General features: G+C 38.6%; 1 protein-coding gene across 11 annotated transcripts in view; it reads left to right on the plus strand.

Annotated features, from left to right (window-relative positions):
- The window catches only part of C2H2orf76 (chromosome 2 C2orf76 homolog), a 115,853-nt gene that overhangs the window by 52,135 nt on the left and 45,516 nt on the right, over window positions 1-18,202 (plus strand). For 5 of the 11 annotated variants that reach the window (XM_055397335.2, XM_055397338.2, XM_055397337.2 and 2 more), the window contains 2 exons: window positions 10,633-10,702; window positions 12,038-12,182. In XM_055397335.2, the coding sequence (XP_055253310.2) occupies window positions 12,050-12,182 (133 nt within the window). In that variant the 5' untranslated portion in view covers window positions 10,633-10,702; window positions 12,038-12,049. Of the gene's footprint in view, window positions 1-149; window positions 553-3,878; window positions 5,407-10,632; window positions 10,703-11,561; window positions 11,686-11,726; window positions 11,871-12,037; window positions 12,183-18,202 lie in introns of those variants that run through there. The other 6 variants (XM_055397340.2, XM_055397339.2, XM_055397336.2 and 3 more) reach the window with 6 other exon arrangements.

Here is an 18,202-nt window from a genome sequence, read left to right on the forward strand (position 1 = left end):
GAGTAATTTTCATCTTAGCAATACTCTTCTTTTTCCTACTTTTAAGCCAGTTTGGTTTCCTCATATAAAAGAACAATAAACTGTATTTCTTCTTTTTATTAATTTGTTTCAAAAGGAAGGCAAATTAAGTCTTAGCTGTGTTTTATTAGTTCCTAAATCTAGAGGAAAATTAAGCATTTGGTGTAATATATGTTTTTTGTATGTGCTTAGAACATTAGTTTTTTGAAAGCTGTACCTTTTTCATATGGGTAAGACAAGTTTTAAAGCAAACTTTGTATTATGACAATTTTGATTTTATAATACTTAAATTTAGGGGGTAGATATAACTTTACAAAATATTTTAGTTTTACAAAGTGATTCACCTTAGGAATCTGTTAAATTTCAAGTTACGTACACCCTTTCTCCTTCCTGGTGATTATAGTATCTGAATGCTTACTGCCTGAGTGGTGAGTGCTTTTCTACACTTAAAACCCAGGGATCGAATCCAGGTCTCCTGCATTGCAGGTGGATTCTTTACCAGCTGAGCCACCAGGAAAGGCCACGAATACTGGAGTGAGTAGCCTATCCCTTCTCCAGTGGATCTTCTCGACCCAGAAATCGAACCGGGATCTCCTGCATTGCAGGTGGATTCTTTACCAATTGAGTTATCAGGGAAACCCGGAAAGCACATATACTTTTTTTTTTTAAATTGTAATGCAGTCAATCCTTTTTATTCACAGACTGTGTATTTGTAATTTACCTACTCACTAAAATTTACTTGCAACCCCCAAAGCAATACCCAGGCACTTTCTTGGTCACTCTCCAGTCTGCAGGGCTGTGACACATTTGAATCAACAAAATTCACATTGCCAGCTGAGGTGAAACGAGGCCACTTGCTGCCTTCTTGTTTCAGTTCATATTGTAAACAGGTGTCCGCATTGTGCTTCGATTAATACCATGCTTTTCACATTTTCATGGTTGTTTGTTGGTGATATCACTTTAAAATGGCCCCCAAATGTCTTGCTGTCTGTGTGTGCCTTAGAAAACATGTGTGTTAAGCAAACTTTGTTCAGGCATGACTTGTAATACTCCTGGCTGTGAGTTTAACATTTATGAATCAACAGTGTACAGTATATATCAAATAAGGTGTCTTTAAACAGAAATGCACATAAAACAAGGTTATATATTTACCAGTTGATGAAAATTGTGACTGGAGGAAACAGGTGTCCCAGAACCTGACTCTATATTTCCCCTGGAGCAGCGGTCCAGTATTCATGAATTAAGTGTTCGAGACTCCTTTACAGACAGCATCCACTGCAAGTAACTAGAATCAGTTCTAGTTATTTTATTTTGTTGAACTGATAGAGATCATCAGTCAGGTATTTTACGCATACGTGTGTTTCGTGTTTATGTTAATGCTGGGCTGTGCACTTTCATCTCAGGAGCGCCCTAGCTAGTTTACAGCTCATCAGCTCAGAGCTTTGCCTCAGGGAGAGGTGCCAGCTCTGGCATGAGAGCCATTGGGTGGTTAGGGAACCTGGCTTGCAACTTGGCTTGGCTTTTCCCTCACCACTCCATGCTGACTTTCCACCTTCCCTTTTCGCGCTGCTGCAGTCTGGGCCATGAAAAGCATCTCCGACCTGACTGTGAGGCTGGTCCAGGAGAGGAGGATATTGGACTGCATCCGTTCTTAGCTCTGATGGTGCAGGGACGTGGGATGTGGGAGCTCCTCGTGAAGGCCTTCCTATGTGGGTTTTGTGATTGCTTTGTTTGTTTCTTTGTTTTTAAGAGTTTTGCTTTGCTATGGTTATGGGTGTTTCTTCATTATCCCAAACCAGCTGGGTAAGGTACCAGCCAGAACAGGTTTTTTAGGCAGGGAAGTTTAAAGACCTTCCTAAGCCCTAGGCACTGTTACTTTTCAAATCCCCACCTTACACTGTAGAAAATGGACTTGTATCCTGTATTAAATCTAAGATTTATAAGTAGAGTTGAATTGCTGTTGAAATGTTACTTGTGTTGTAGTTACTTAAATGTTAAATTTGATTTTTAAAAAATTTCATGTTCTAGAGCTATAAGTTTTTTCTCCAGATCTCAAGCATTTTCATGGGCCCTGGAAAAAACTCATAGGTACCTGGGTGCTTCTCTAGTGGCTCTGCAGTAAAGAATCTGCCTGTAGTACAGGAGATGTGGGTTTGATCCCTGGGTCAGGAAGATCCCCTGGAGGAGGACATGGCAACCCGCTCCAGGATCCTTGCCTGGAGAATCCCATGGACAGAGGAGCCAGGGCTACAGTCCATGGGGTTGCAAAGAGTCAGACACGACTGAGCGACTAAACAGCAATAACTGTGTCTGTAGTGCTGGACTGTGTGTCAGGAACTCAGGTGGTCCTTGCTGCTGCCAAGTCACTTCAGTCGTGTCCGACTCCGTGTGACCCCATAGACGGAAGCCCACCAGGCTCCCCCGTCCCCGGGATTCTCCAGGCAAGAACACTGGAGTGGGTTGCCATTTCCTTCTCCAATGTGTGAAAGTGAAAAGTGAAAGTGAAGTCGCTCAGTCGTGTCCGAACCCTAGCGACCCCACGGACTGCAGCCCACCAGGCTCCTCCATCCATGGGATTTTCCAGGCAAGAGTACTGGAGTGGCTTGCCATTGCCTTCTCCGCAGGTGGTCCTTAGCATTGCAGTTATCCAGACACTGATGGGGGCTCTGATGTGCCTCATGACACATACGTTGCTGTGGTACAAAAACAAGCCATAAACAGATGACTGCAGTATGATGTGGTCAGGCGCTGTGGGTGGACAGAGGGCCTCCAGGTGAGTTGGGCAGAGGAGAAAGCATTGTGATGCTGTCCTGGAGCAGATGGCGCCGGGCTGGGTTTTGGAGGCTGCCTGTATAGTAAGGTGAAGAGTGGAGGGACAAAGGGAGTTTGGAGAAAAGCTAGGGGCGGAAAGGTGTGGCAGGGGCTTGGAAACAGCCTGATGTGTGTGGGAAATCATGGGCTGACATTACTGCCGGGGTAATATGTACAAAGTGGGTTGTGGTGGTGACAAATACCATCAGAGGAGCAGGGAGGGGCTGAGTATGGGAGGCCTTTTGTGCTTCTTTCGTTCCGTTCCGTCGCTCAGTCGTGCCCGACTCTTTGCGACCACGTGGACTGTAGCCTACCAGGCTTCTCCGTCCATAGGATTCTCCAGGCAAGAATACTGGAGTGGGTTACCGTTTCCTTCTCCAGGGAATCTTCCCGACCCAGGGATCGAACCCGGGTCTCCCACATTGGAGGCAGATGCTTTAACCTCTGAGCCACCAGGGAAGCCCCTTTGTGCTTCTTAGACAAGTGCAAGCTTGTTTTGGGCATGTGACCTGCTTCTAGTGCCTCTTGACTGCTGAGTAATACTTTCTGGATTTATCAATAGTTGATGTCCTTCAATACGTATCAGTAATATAACTAAGTTTCTGACCCTCTCTGTCCTTTCCAGTATTTGCTAAGTTCTATTTTGTTTGCCTTTGCTCAGTAAGCTCGTTTTTCTTAAAGGAAATAGAAATACCTTAGTTTTAAAAATAACTTTTTGTTGATGTATACCTCATACCTCAGAAAAGTGAAAATGTAAGTATACAGAGAAATTAGCCTATATTTCAAAACATATACTCATTCTTAAAACATCAAGCAATATTAAAACTTTATAAAACAAGTAGCAGTCTCTTGGATTTCTACCATTCATTGCTGCTGTGAACATTTTGGTCAATGCTGCTCTGAACCTCTCTCTGATCTTATGCAGACACCATACATCCATGGTTTTCTAACTTATTTTTTCATTCACTAATATTTCATAACCATCTTTTAAAGTTAATATCTCTGGATTCATTTCACCCTTTAATGGCTGCAAGGGATTTCATCTTATGGCATGACATAATTTACTTCATTGATAAACTCAGTTGATTCAATTGAATTCAGTTCCTTCATTGAATTCTAATTTTTATAAACTATTAGAAGCACATCAATAGATGGAAAAAAAATCTTCCTTGAATGTACAGTTTTGTACATTTATCTTTTCTTAAAATGATTTTATTATTAAAAATTTCAAGCATATAAAAATTGTGTAGTATGATAAAGTCCCATATACATTCAGCTTCAGCAGTTACCAGTGTTCTACTTTTTTTTCAGTCTACACATCCATAATTGTTTTTCCTCTGTCAAGAGTATTTGAAAGCAAGTACCAGTCATAGTATCATTTTACCTATATACCTCAGTCTTTTAAGTTAGACTCACAAGCATAATAATATTAAATAAACAAAATTTATATTGATTCCTAATAGCTTCTAGTATTACGCAGATTAAGATCCATGCATGATCTAAACATTAGTTGATATATCTCTTTTAAGTCTCTTAGTTTATAACCTTCCTCCCCTTCTGTATATTGCATGCTAATTATTAGTTGAAGAAAACAAATCATTTATTCAGTAGAATTTTCCAGAGTCTGAACTTGGCTGATGACCTCCTTATAGTGTCATTTAACTTGTTCTTGCAGACACTGTCATAACCCCTAAACTGGGAGTTAGATTCAGAGGCTTAATTCATTTGTTAAGTTGGATTCATTTGTTAATTTTGATTACTAAGTTTAGCCCCTGAAGTATCCATTCTAAAGTTTCCCATCAATCTTTTACGTAATGGTTTTGTCACCCCTTTATGATCACTGCCTACTTTCATTACTTCATTAGGGTTTCCAAAATGATGGCCTTTAGCAACTTTTTACTTTGAGATAATTGCAGAGTCACATGCAGTTATGAGAAATAATACCAGTGATCCTTTCTGCCCCTCATCCAGTTTTCCTCAAGGGTGACATCCTGCTTCAGGGTGGTCTTATATCAATCACATCTGATACAATCCATAGACCATATTCACTTCCACTAGTTTTACACCTTCTTCTGTAGGCATGTGTGCATGTGCATGTGTGTTTGGTTTTAGGCAATTTTATCACATGTGTAGATAAGTGTGGATAACACCACGGTCAAGAATTAGAAACTTTCCATCACAAGGATCTCTTTTGTTACCCTTTTATAGCCAGAGCCACCTCCTTCCCTCCTTGCTAACCCCAGGGACACTAATTATTCTCCGTTTCTATACTTTCGTCATTACAAGAATAACATACAGGACTTCCCTGGTTGTCTAATGGTTAAGAATCCATCTTCTGGTGCAGAGGGCATGGATTTGATCCCTGGTCCGGGAAGACGTCACATGCCATAGGGCAACTAAGCCCATGTGCCTTACCGCCTGTGCTCTGCAGCAGGAGACACCACTGCAGTGGGCAGCTGTGCACCGCTGCTGGAGAGCAGCCCCTGCTGGCCACAACTGGGGCAGGCCCACGCGCAGCAGTGAGGACCCAGCACAGCCGGAAATAAACAAGCAAAAGTCTACTGTTAAAAGAGAATGGTGTGTAATGGAACTATGCAGTATGTAATCTTCTGAGACTGATTTTTCTTTTCAATTTAATTCCCTTAAGATCTATCAAAATTGTTATGTGTATCAGTAGTTTTTTCTTTTTTATTACCCAGTGTTTCATGATATGAATATACCACACTTGGTTTAACCATTCACATGTTGAAGGATGTTTCGGTTGTTTCCAGTTTTGGGGTATTAAACATGGGTATAGTATGAGCATTTGTATATAGGTTTTTTTGTGTGAACATAAGTTTTCATTTCTCTGGCATAAATGCTCAAGAGTGCATTTGCTAGGTCGAAGCATGTGTTTAGTTTTATAAGAAATTGTCATATTCTTTTCCAGAGTGGCTGTACCATTTTGCATTTCCATCAGTAGTGAGTGAAAGATTAGTTTCTCTGTACCCTCACCAATATTTGGTGTTATCATTGTTTTTATTTTAGCCATTTTGATATTTATGTAAATAATAATTTTTAAATTCTGTCATTCCTTCAGTGCTTTTTAGCTGTCATTCTTCTTTAAAGAAGAAACTTTTCATCAGCTACTTGGTAATCTTAAAATACAAACTGTATAAGAATCTGATTATTTTTCTCATTTTCAATGTCCCGTTCCCTACCTTGGTAAGCCAGTTTTCAGGAAAACAAATAAGTGCCCCTTTAGCTTCCCGAGTGACTTAATTGATTTAAAAAAATATCATTATAAACTCATGGATTTTTAAATATTTGATGTGATTGTCTTCTCTGGGTAAATTAGTAGAAGGAAAATTGTCCTGTCAAAAGGTAGGCAAATTTAAAATTTTGATATCGGTTATCGCACTCATTTTCAGAAAGTCTATCATTTAATGTTCTTGGCAAGAGTATGTAAAATATTTATTTTTCTATATCCTTGCCAACATTGGTGTGGCCAGTTTTTACTTTAAATATATTTTACCAATCTGTGGCTAATCAGTATCTTTCTATTTCTGTTTTTCAGTTCTATAGTTACCAATAATATTGACTTAAAAATTTAGCCTGTTGCTCATTGATTACCTTTATCCCTGTTTCTGTCAAGACATTTGTCTTTTCTTATAATTTTTTCTTTTTTTTTTGGCTATATCTGTCAATCTTCTCCTTGGTGGTTGCTGATTTTTATTTGCTTAGAAAGGTTTTTTTCTACCTTAGGATTATAAAGGTTTATACCCATTTTTTGATGCCTTCCTGTAAATTTATAGTTTAGTTTAAATATTTGTTCTACATATAGTTTATTTTGTATAAGATATGAAGTAAGGATCCAGAATTACCTTTTTCTAAATGTCTGACCAGTTTTCCTAATGCCATTAAGGTATCTTCCCCACAAATGTGAAATGCCATTTTTATACTAAATTCTTGAGTCTTGAGTCTTTTCTGAGTTTTCTGTTCTCTTCTACTGATATGTCAGTCTTCAGTGTCACATAATTTATGGTACTGCTGGTCTCTCTCTCTCTTTTTTTCTTTTATGACTTTGCTAAATTCACAAGCATTTTCTTCCAGATTAGAAATACTTGTTTTAAATCCAGACCACCCTGTTATATTTTGATGGGGATTTTATTTAATTTATAGATTAATTTAGGGAGAATTATTTCTTTACAACTCTGAGCTTTCATAGTTAAGAACATGGTCTATCATTTCATTTATTCACATCTTTTTTCTTGTTTTTGAATGTTTTGTTAATTTACCTCTAAGTTATTGCTTTTGGTTTCTCTGTCCCTTCATTTGAAAGATACCTTTTAAACTTGATCAGATTCATTTTTTAAAAATAGGTCAAACCTTCTGGGAAAACATCACATTTATAGTTTGTAATACTCGCATTCCAAGCTGTCTCTTCAGTATGTCTGGCTCCCTAAACTAACAACCTATATTTCCCACAGTCCTTGAGACAAATTAAATAATGGCCTCATTCTAATAGTAGCTAATATGGCTTAGTTACTGAGTATAAATTACTACAGATTTCTGATGAAGATGACAATACATTGTTAATCAAATTAGACAGTAATGCACATTTGGAGTTTTAAATTGAATACTTCAGCTATTTAAGTATAGCATACGGGGCAGCTTTTTTTTAAGTGGAAAAAACAAGCCTACAATTATAAAAGTTTCATAAGGCATACATGTGCTAGCTTGCTTGGCCTCTTTCATTAGTCCATTTACATCATTTATTTCATTGCACCTGGGAATCTTGTATCTTTGTTTGCTGCCTACATGAGCTGTATTTATGCCCAAACCTGTTTAATCCTAAGTAGACCCTTGATAAAAGCAGCTACTATTTATTGAGATCCAACTATGTGTTGGTGCTGAGAAGTAGAGTCAGTAATTAAGTTTGATCTGTCCAGCTCTGAACTCTCTAGGAATTTGGACTTCATTGTAGGGCTTCTGTCCGTGTGTGTTTATGTGTGTGTGTGTGTGTACTGCATTATAGGGCTTCCGTGTGTGTGTGTGTGTGTGTGTGTGTGTGTGTGTGTGTGGTGTGTTTTGGAGAGCTTCTTTGCGGGTTAGGTGAGAGGAGGAAGAAATTGGTCATAATTTTCACAAACCTGTTAACACTGCCTCTAAAATATGGAGTCTTTCCTTTCTTTCTTTTTAAAATTTGTTTATGTATTTATTTGGTTGCTTCGGGTCCTAGTTGCAGTGTGCAGGATCGTCGTTGTGGTGGGGGCTCTCCAGTTGCGGCTTGCAGGATCCAGAGTGCATGGGCTCAGTAACTGCAGCACTTAGTTGCTCCTTGGCGTGTGGGATCTTAGTTCCCCCACCAGGGATCACACCTGCGTCCCCTGCATTGCAAGGGATTCTTGCAATGGATTCTTAATCACTAGACCACAGGGGAAGTTCCTAGAGTCTTTTATGCTATCCCTTTCTTGAGAGAGATTCAGTATCTCAGTAAATTTTAAATTGTAGTTTTGTAGATGTCTTGCTAAACTGCCATTATTTGGTAAATTTTAGGGTCAGAATTTTGGGGAAGCCCAGTAAAACCAGATTTAATAACAAATAGCTTAACAGCTAATAATGGAATTTCCAAAAGATTTAATTTAAGCTCTCAAGCCACAAAATAAGATTACACAATGAATCCTTTATTTTAGAGGAAAAATACTATTTAAAATTCAAGATCATTTAATTAAAACTATTTGTTTAGTTATAAATAGGATACTATAATCTTAGATTATTTTGTGCATTAAAACAGCTTGACGGAGAAGGCACTGGCAAGCCACTCCAGTACTCTTGCCTAGAAAATCCCATGGATGGAGGAGCCTGGTAGGCTGCAGTCTGTGGGGTCGCTAAGGGTCGGACACGACTGAGCGACTTCACTTTGACACATTGGAGAAGGAAATGACAGCCCACTCCAGTGTTCTTGCCTGGAGAATCCCAGGGACGGGGTACCCTGATGGGCTTCCGTCTATGGGGTCACACAGAGTCGGACACGACTGAAGTGACTTAGCAGCAGCAGCAGCAGCAGCAGTGTTTACTAAGACTCACTGCTGAGACAGTTCCTTGTTACGTGATACTGCTAAAAGATTTAATTAAGTTATTAAAAAGGACACTCTAGGTTAGTTTCTAAGGCTTATCTCAGTAACCAATCTTCAGATAAAGGTCGGATGCTCCATAATGTACAACCAGGAGATTAATACCAGACTATAATCATTTAACGAATGAAGTCAGGTGACTTGGGGTATACCAGGCTTTATCTAATGAAAGTTCTTGACTTATAATTCTTATTTTACTAATAACTGCTAGCTATGGCTATATTATTTTCTATGTCATTTGTTTCACTGAGCCTGTGATATAATGCTGAACTGACGGTTCACAATAATTGTAATAATGTGACTCTGGGTATGGGAAAAAGCAACAAGAGGAAATATTTTCCTGGACCAGGAGGCTAGTAAGACAGTGGTCCAGAGACTTTTGCTACTTGCAAGGCCTGGTCCAATTTTAGCACACTGAGTGGCCCATCAGTTCCCTAGACCTGGGAATGAGCCTTCCCAGCACCACGGGACACAATGGCTATGAAATGGTGTCACATGGTCAGATATGTGGCTATGAAGGGACCCTGCTGACTGGAAGTTGGTCCTTGCCAGCTGCCTCTACAAAGATTACATCATGACCATTGCAAGCTGCTGACCTTCAATACCCCCTGAAAGAAGTTCAGGGTGAAAATCAGGAATGAGGCACTCTGTGCTCTGAAAAAAAAAACAAAACTGGCAGAACAGGCCTTCAGATAGTTAGATCTTTTCAGAAAAAGGTTTTATGAGTTCCAGTTCTTGCATCTTCTCATATCTAGAAAAACACTGACGTCATTAATGGTGAAATCTGCTTTGGCTATTAAAAAAAAAATTTTTTTTTTACAATTAAAAGTCAAACTAGAGTAGCTATGGTTCAGACATCCTGGGAAATAACTATTTCCCAGATATCCTGAAAAATGATATTATGGGTGTGATTTCAGATTAGACGCTGTGACCTAATGTAGAACTTAATGCTCCTGTAATGCATTTTTGCTCCTGTACTTTGCTTGCTGCTCGTAAAACCAAAGTTACTCCATTTTAAGATAAGGTTGTTTTTAAGTAAAGATTCCTAAAATTGTTTTTGAAAAAATAAAAAAATTAAAAAAAAATTAAAAAAATAAAATAAAAATAAATAAAACAGCTTGAACCTTTGCTTTTCACACGTAATGTGCTGTATATTCTCTCAAACTTAGTGAAATATTTGTATAAGCATTTTGTGATTCAAAGAAACTTTCTAGATCAAATTAGTGTGGCTTCTTTGTGTATATTATGAAATATTAAGAAATATTCCAGACACACTAAAAGGCTTAAAGAACAGTAGCTATACTGTCCCTATACTTAACATCCTGCTTAAGATATAAAATGCAACCAGTATGATGGAAACACCTGTTTTACTTCTCCCTAATTGCATAATCCTTTCTTTGTTTCAAGAATCATGTCTTTTTCAACATAATAAAAGCTATGTTTTTGAATTTTGTGTAAATGATGTGTTATTCTGATGCTTTTGTGACTTGCTTTTTCTGCATTCACCATACTATTTCTGAGATTTCATCTGTGTTGATGTGCATAGTTCAAGTTCATTCATTCTCACTGCTTGAAGTATTTTGTTGAATGAAAGTACCATAATTATCTACTCTCCTGCTGATGGACATTTAGTTGTTTACAGTTTTTGCAATTAACAAACAATGTTAATATTGATCTTCTTTTACAGTTCTCCTTGTGCACACATGTGAGAGATTCCCAAGAGCACCTACATATGAATGACATTGCTGGATTGAAAGGTATATGAATCTTCAGCTTTACTAAATACTGCCCAGTTGTCTCCAGAAGTAGAATCCATTTGGATGCCCACCTTAACTGATTAAACTCTCATTGTTCTGCACTGTTGCCAACAGTAGGTATCGTCAGGGTTTTTCATTTGTCAGTTTCATGAGTAATATATAGCTCATTGTTATTTTGAATTTCTCTGATTACTGGTGAGTTTGGACATCTTATTTTTTCTTATTAGCATTACAGGTATTTTTTTTTTTTTTAGTACTTGTGTATTATGGCTGAAAGTTATATGCAGAGTTGAAAGCATGAAGTAGTTGCTGCTAATTAGAAATGTACCATAATTTTATTTTTAAAACATTGGCAACTTTGCAGATTTTTTGGAGAAAATTATTTGGGGTGATTTTTTTTAACAGTATATTATATATTAGATTATGAAATTTGGAATTAAATTGGTGCTTGAATCCTGGCTCCATGTTTTATGACCTTGGGCATTTAGTGCAATGAATTTTTCCTCATCTTAAAATAAGTATGATTTGGTAATAGAATTAAAATATGGTTTGGTAATAGAATTAAATCTGATAACATTAACACTGGCATGTAGGACTATTACATAGTTTAGGGTGAAATAAACATATTCAAATTAAACAATAATTGTCCCATTTGTGGACAATGGGTGATACTATGCTTGCTAAGTTGCTTCAGTTGTGTCCAGCTCTTTGCAATCCTATGGATTCTAGCCCACCAGGCTTCTCTTTCCATGGCATTTTCTAGGTAAGGATACTGGAGTGGGTTACCATGCCTTCCTCCAGGGGATCTTCCCAACCCATGGATGGAACCCTGAGTCTCTTTCGTCTCTTGCATTGTCAGGTGGATTCTTTACCACAAGCACCACCTGGGAAGCCTGGGTAATACTATGACACATGATTAAATCAGTTCTGAAACCTGGCAGCATTTGTGAAATGAAAATGCAACCTGATAGTTGATGCTAATGTAAGTGAACTTCCTCTCAGGGCCAAATGAGATTGGTGGTGTGGCACACCGGAGCAGTGACGTGTGCAGCCCCAGTTCTCCACATACACCCACATTCCTGAGTCGGTGTTCATCTTCTGTACCTTGTCAGTTTTCTACCTGTCAGAGCATCAGGGACTGTGGTAAAGCTGTCCAGGATCACAATGGGTAGGTGGGAGTGACCTTGGGACCCTTTGGTTGTCCCGGAATCTGGCCTGTTTCTGGGAACTCTGTTGTTAACTGTGTGGGAGAGACAGCCTGGGTGCCTGAGAGCTGATGGAGGAAATGCAGGCTGGTGGATAATTATGAGTTGATGTTATTATCCCTTGCCACAGGAATTTCTGCATATGGCTTCCGAAGATGTGACCATTACAGTTCGCCTCATTCGTTCATTTGAGCATCGCAATTTCAGACCTGTAGTATATCACGGAGTTCATTTGGACCAAACTGTAAAGGATTTTATAGTATTTCTAAAGCAAGGTATGAGATGTCTCAGCCACTTTGTTTTTATTAGTGTTTCAAAAAAGTATTAGAGTGAAGTAATCTTTTAAAAGCACTTTGAAAGATATTAATCTGTGTTCTAAGCCAGGTGTGAGGCTTGCTTCTGCTCTGGGCCTTGTTAGCAGCAGCAGTATCTCGCCAAGGCTCATTTAGCAACACCGTGTGCCTTCCTCAGGGATTGTCATTATCATGTTTGACTTCTTTTTTTTCTCTAATTAAAAAAAATTTAAGATCTACGATTCCTCATGACAGATGGCTTTCTATATTTGGAGGCTCGTTAACAAGAGAAGGTAGTATTACCTGGCTGAGCACACAGAGGGCATCCTGGGGTGCGTGACAGGAAGGTAGCAGGCCTCTATCTGTCCAGCCAGGAGATCACGAGAGCATCTGCTCGTTGTGGGCACAGAGTGATGACCAGCCTCACTGGTGTAGTGTATCATTCCAAGCTCAGCATACAGCAGGTATGAATGTAGTTTTCATTTAGATAGGTCCTTGGTGGGTTTCTATCCTCTGGTCTTAATTACAGAAGTGTTCCAATCATCAACATTTGATGAAACATCTAGAATAAGCTTTTATTGCTTTAATTGAATTGCAATTTATATATGGTATAAGGTACAGATCTACAGTTCTGTGAATTTTGGCAGATGTAGCACTTTATATCCAACTTAATTTTTTTCAGCTGACATAATTTGAGACAGAGAAGTTGTGAAAACTCCTTGAAAGCACTTCACATAGGTTCTGAAATGTCAGCATTTTGTTACGTTTATTTTTCTCTCTCCTGCTTCTCTCCAATTCCTTTCTTACTCTTCCACTTTATTTTTCTCTCTGAACCATTTAGAAGTATGTTGCAGACGTTATTCCCTTTTACCTCTAAATATTTCAGTGAGTATTTTCGAAAAACAGGGAGTTTGCTTATATAACTATAGTTGCAGTAATGAAAATCAGAAACTTAACATTGAAACAATGCTATCAGCTAATTTACAGACCTTATTGAGATTTTACCTGTCCCAGTAAGGTCTTTCTGCACAAAAGAAAATCCGAAGACATATGTTAGTTCAGTTCCTTTAATCTGAATTAATTTCTTCATCCAGGAGTCTTTTTTTGTTGTTGTTTTTAATTATTTTTTTTGAAGGATAATTGCTTTACAGAATTTTGTTGTTTTCTGTCAAACCTCAACATGAATCAGCCATAGGTATACATATATCCCCTCCCTTTTCAACCTCCCTCCCATCTCTCATCCCATCCTACCCCTCTAGGTTGATATAGAGCCCCTGTTTGAGTTTCCTGAGCCGTACAGCAAATCCCCGTTGGCTCTCTATTTTACATATGGTAATTTAAGTTTCCATGTTACTCTTTCCATACATCTCTCCCTCTCCTCCCCTCTCCCCATGTCTGTATGTCTATTCTCTATGTCTGTTTCTCCACTGCTGCCCTGTAAATAAATTCTTCAGGACCATTTTTCTAGATTCCATATGTATGCATTAGAATACAATATTTAACTTTCTCTTTCTGACTCACTTCAGTCTGTATAATAGGTTTTAGGGTCATCCACCTCATCAGAACTGATTCAAATGCATTCCTCTTTATGACTGAGTAATATTCCATTATGTATATGTACCACAACTTCTTTATCCAGTCATCTGTTGATGGACATCTAGGTTGCTTCCATGTTCTAGCTGTTGTAAATAGTGCTACAATGAACAATGGGATACATGTGTCTTTTTCAATTTTGGTTTCCTCAGGATATATGCCTAGGCATGGGATTGCTGGGTCATATGGTGGTTTTATTCCTAGTTTTTTAAGAAATCTCCATACCGTCTTCCAGAGTGGCTATATCAGTTTACATTCCCACCAACAGTGCAAGAGCGTTCCCTTTTATCCACACCCTCTCCAGCATTTATTGTTTGTAGATTTTTTGATGATGGCCATTCTGACTGGTGTGAGGTGATCTCACACCAGATATCTCGTGGTAGTTTTGATTTACATTTCTCTAATAATGAGCGATGTTGTGCATCTTTTCATGTGTTTGTTAGCCATCTGTATGTCTTCTTTGGAGAAATGTCTGTTTAGGTATTTTCCCCACTTTTTGATTGAGTTGTTTGTTTTTCTGTCATTGAGTTGTGTGAGCTGCTTGTACGTTTTGGAAATTAATCCTTTATCAGTTGTTTCATTTGTTATTACTCTTTCCCATTCTGAGGGTTGTCTTTTCACCTTGCTTATAGTTTCCTTTGCTGTGCAAAAGCTTTTAAGTTTAATCAGGTCACACTTGTTTCAGTCAGTTCAGTTCAGTCGCTCAGTCGTGTCCGACTCTCCACGACCCCATGAATCACAGCACGCCACGCCTCCCTGTCCATCACCAACTCCCGGAGTACACTCAAACTCATGTCCACAGAGTCGGTGATGCCATCCAGCCATCTCATTCTTCGTCGTCCCCTTCTCCTCCCGCCCCCAACCTTTCCCAGCATTAGAGTCTTTTCCAGTGAGTCAACTCATCGCATGAGGTGGCCAAAGTATTGCAGTTTCAGCTGTAGCATCAGTCCCTCCAAAGAACATCCAGGATTGATCTCCTTCAGAATGGACTGGTTGGATCTCCTTGCAGTATAAGGGACTCTCATGAGTCTTCTCCAACACCACAGTTCAAAAGCATCGATTCTTCGGCGATCAGGCTTCTTCACAGTCCAACTCTCACATCCGTACATGACCATGGGAAAAACCATTGCCTTGACTAGACGGACCTTGGTTGGCAAAGTAATGTCTCTGCTTTTTAATATACTATCAAGGTTGGTCATAACTTTCCTTCCAAGGAGCAAGCGTCTTTTAATTTCATGGCTGCAATCAGCATCTGCAGTGATTTTGGAGCCCAAAAAAATAAAGTCTGACACTGTTTCCACTGTTTCCCCATCTATTTCCCATGAAGTGATGGGACCAGATGCCATGATCTTTGTTTTCTGAATGTTGAGCTTCAAGCCAACCTTTTCACTCTCCTCTTTCACTTTCATCAAGAGGCTTTTGAGTTCCTCTTCACTTTCTGCCATAAGGGTAGTGTCATCTGCATATCTTGTTTACTTTTGTTTTTATTTCCGTTACTCTAGGAGGTGGGTCATAGAGGATCTTGCTTTGATTTATGTTATCGAGTGTTCTGCCTATGTTTTCCTCTTAGAGTTTTATAGTTTCTGGTCTTACATTTAGGTCTTTAATCCATTTTGAGTTTATCTTTGTGTATGTTGTTAGGAAGTGTTCTAATTTCATTCTTTTACATGCAGCTGTCCAGTTTTCCCAGCACCATTTATTGAAGAGGCTGTCTTTGCCCCGTTGTATATTCACCTCTTTTGTCAAAAATAAGGTACCCATAGGTGCATGTGTTTATTTCTGGGCTTTCAGTCTTGTTCCATTACTCATTCTATAAGGCCACCATCACTCTGATGCCAAAACCAGACAAAGACAACACACAAAAGGAAAACTACAGGCCAGTATCACTGATGAACACAGATGCAAAAATCCTCAACAAAATTTTAGCAGACAGAATTCAGCAATATAGCAAAAAGCTCATACACTATGATCAAGTTGGGTTTATTCCAGGAATGCAAGAATTCTTCAATATACGCAAATCAATCAATGAGATACACCATATTAACAAAATGAAAGATAAAAACCATACGATCATCTCAATAGATGCAGAAAAAACCTTTGACAAAATTCAGCACCTATTTATGATTAAAACACTTCAAAAAATGGGCCTTGAAGTACCCTGCCTCAACATAGTAAAGGCCATATATGATAAGCCTATAGCAAACATTATTCTCAATGGGGAAAAGCTGAAAGCATTCACCCTAAGATCAGGAACAAGACAAGGGTGTCCACTTTCACCATTATTATTCAACATAGTTCTGGAAGTCCTAGCTACAGCAATCATCAAAGAGAAAGAAATAAAAGGAATCCAGATCGGAAAGGAAGTAAAGCTCTCATTGTTTGTAGATGACATGATATTGTACATAGAAAACCCTAGAGATAGTATCAGAAATATACTAGAGCTAGTCAGTGAATTTAGCAAAGTTACAAGATATAAAATCAATACACAGAAATCACTTGCATTTCTATATACTAACAATGAAAAATCAGAGAAATTAAGGAAACAATCCCATTCACCATTGCAACAAAAAGAATGAAATATCTAGTAATAAACTTACCTAAGGAGACAAAAGAACTGTATATAGAAAATTATAAAACACTAATGAAAGAATTCAAAGATGACATAAACATATGGAGAGATATTCTATGTTCCTAGGTAGGAAGAATCAATATTGTGAAAATGACTATACTACCAAATGCAATCTACAGATTCAGTGCGATCCCTATCAAATACCAATGGCATTTTCCACAGAACTAGAACAGAAACTTTCACCATTCATATGGAAACACAAAAAATCCTGAATAGCCAAACCACTTTTAAGAAGAATGGAGCTGGAGGAATCAACCTTCTTGACTTCAGATTATACTACAAAGCTATGGTCGTCAGGACAGTATGGTCCTGGAACAAAAACAGAGATATAGACCAATGGAACAAGATAGAAAACCCATAAATAAACCCATTTGGGAATCTTTTATTGTGTTTCGTCACATTGGTAATTTTGAATAGTACAGGCCAATTTTTTTGTAGAAGGCTTCCCTCTGGTGGGTTTTTCCAGTGTTTTCTCTATTAGATTTAGGTTATGCTTTTGGCAGAGAAATCACTGAAATGATGCTGACTTTCAGTGCATTTACACCAAGACACACACACTGTCGAATGGCCACACTGCTGACAATGGTGACTTCAATCAGTTGGTTAAGGCAAAATCAGATTGATTATATTCTTTACAGCCAAAGATGGAAAAGCTCTATACAGTCAGCAAAAACAAGCCCAGGAGCTGACTGTGGCTCAGATCTTGAACTCCTTATTGCTGAATTCAGACTGAAATTGAAGAAAGTAGGGAAAACCACTAGACAATTCAGGTATGACCTAAATCAAATCCTTTATGATTATACAGTGGAAGTAAGAAATAGATTTAAGGGACTAGATCTGATAGACAGAGTGCCTGATGAACTATAGATGGAGGTTCGTGACATTGTACAGGAGACAGGGATCAAGACCATCCCCAAGTAAAAGAAATGCAAAAAAGCAAAGTGGCTGTCTGAGGAGGCCTTACAGATAGCTGTGAAAAGAAGTGAAGTGAAAAGCAAAGGAGAAAAGGAAAGATATACCCATTTGAATACAGAGTTCCAAAGAATAGCAAGGAGAGATAATAAAGGCTTCCTCAGTGATCAATGCAAAGAAATAGAGGAAAATAATAGAATGGGAAAGACTAGAGATCTCTTCAAGAAAATTAGAGATACCAAGGGAACATTTCATGCAAAGATGGGCTCAGTAAAGGATAGAAAGGGTATGGACCTGACAGAAGCAGAAGATATTAAGAAGAGGTGGCAAGAATACACAGAAGAACTGTGCAAAAAGATCTTCATGACCCAGATAATCATGATGCTGTGATCACTCACCTAGAGCCAGACATCCTGGAATGTGAAGTCAAGTGGGCCTTAGGAAGCATCACTACAAACAAAGCTAGTGGAGGTGATGGAATTCCACTTGTGCTATTTCAAATCCTGAAAGATGATGCTGTGAAAGTGCTGCACTCAATATGCCAGCAAATTTGGAAAACTCAGCAGTGGCCACAGGACTGGAAAAGGTCAGTTTTTATTCAAGTCCCAAAGAAAGGCCATGTCAAGGAATGCTGAAACTACCGCACAATTGCAGTCGTCTCACATGCTAGCAAAGTAATGCTCAAAATTCTCCAAGCCAGGCTTTGGCAATATGTGAACCGTGAACTTCCAAATGTTCAAACTGGATATAGAAAAGGCAGAGGAACCAAACTGTCAGTATCCGTTGGATCATTGAAAAAGCAAGAGAGTTCCAGAGAAACATCTGTTTCTGCTTTATTGACTATGCTAAAGCCTTTGACTGTGTGGAT

This window comes from Moschus berezovskii, chromosome 2, assembly GCF_049115385.1.
Source record: "Moschus berezovskii isolate FMDL1 chromosome 2, NW_MosBer_1.0, whole genome shotgun sequence".
Lineage (NCBI taxonomy): Eukaryota > Metazoa > Chordata > Mammalia > Artiodactyla > Moschidae > Moschus > Moschus berezovskii.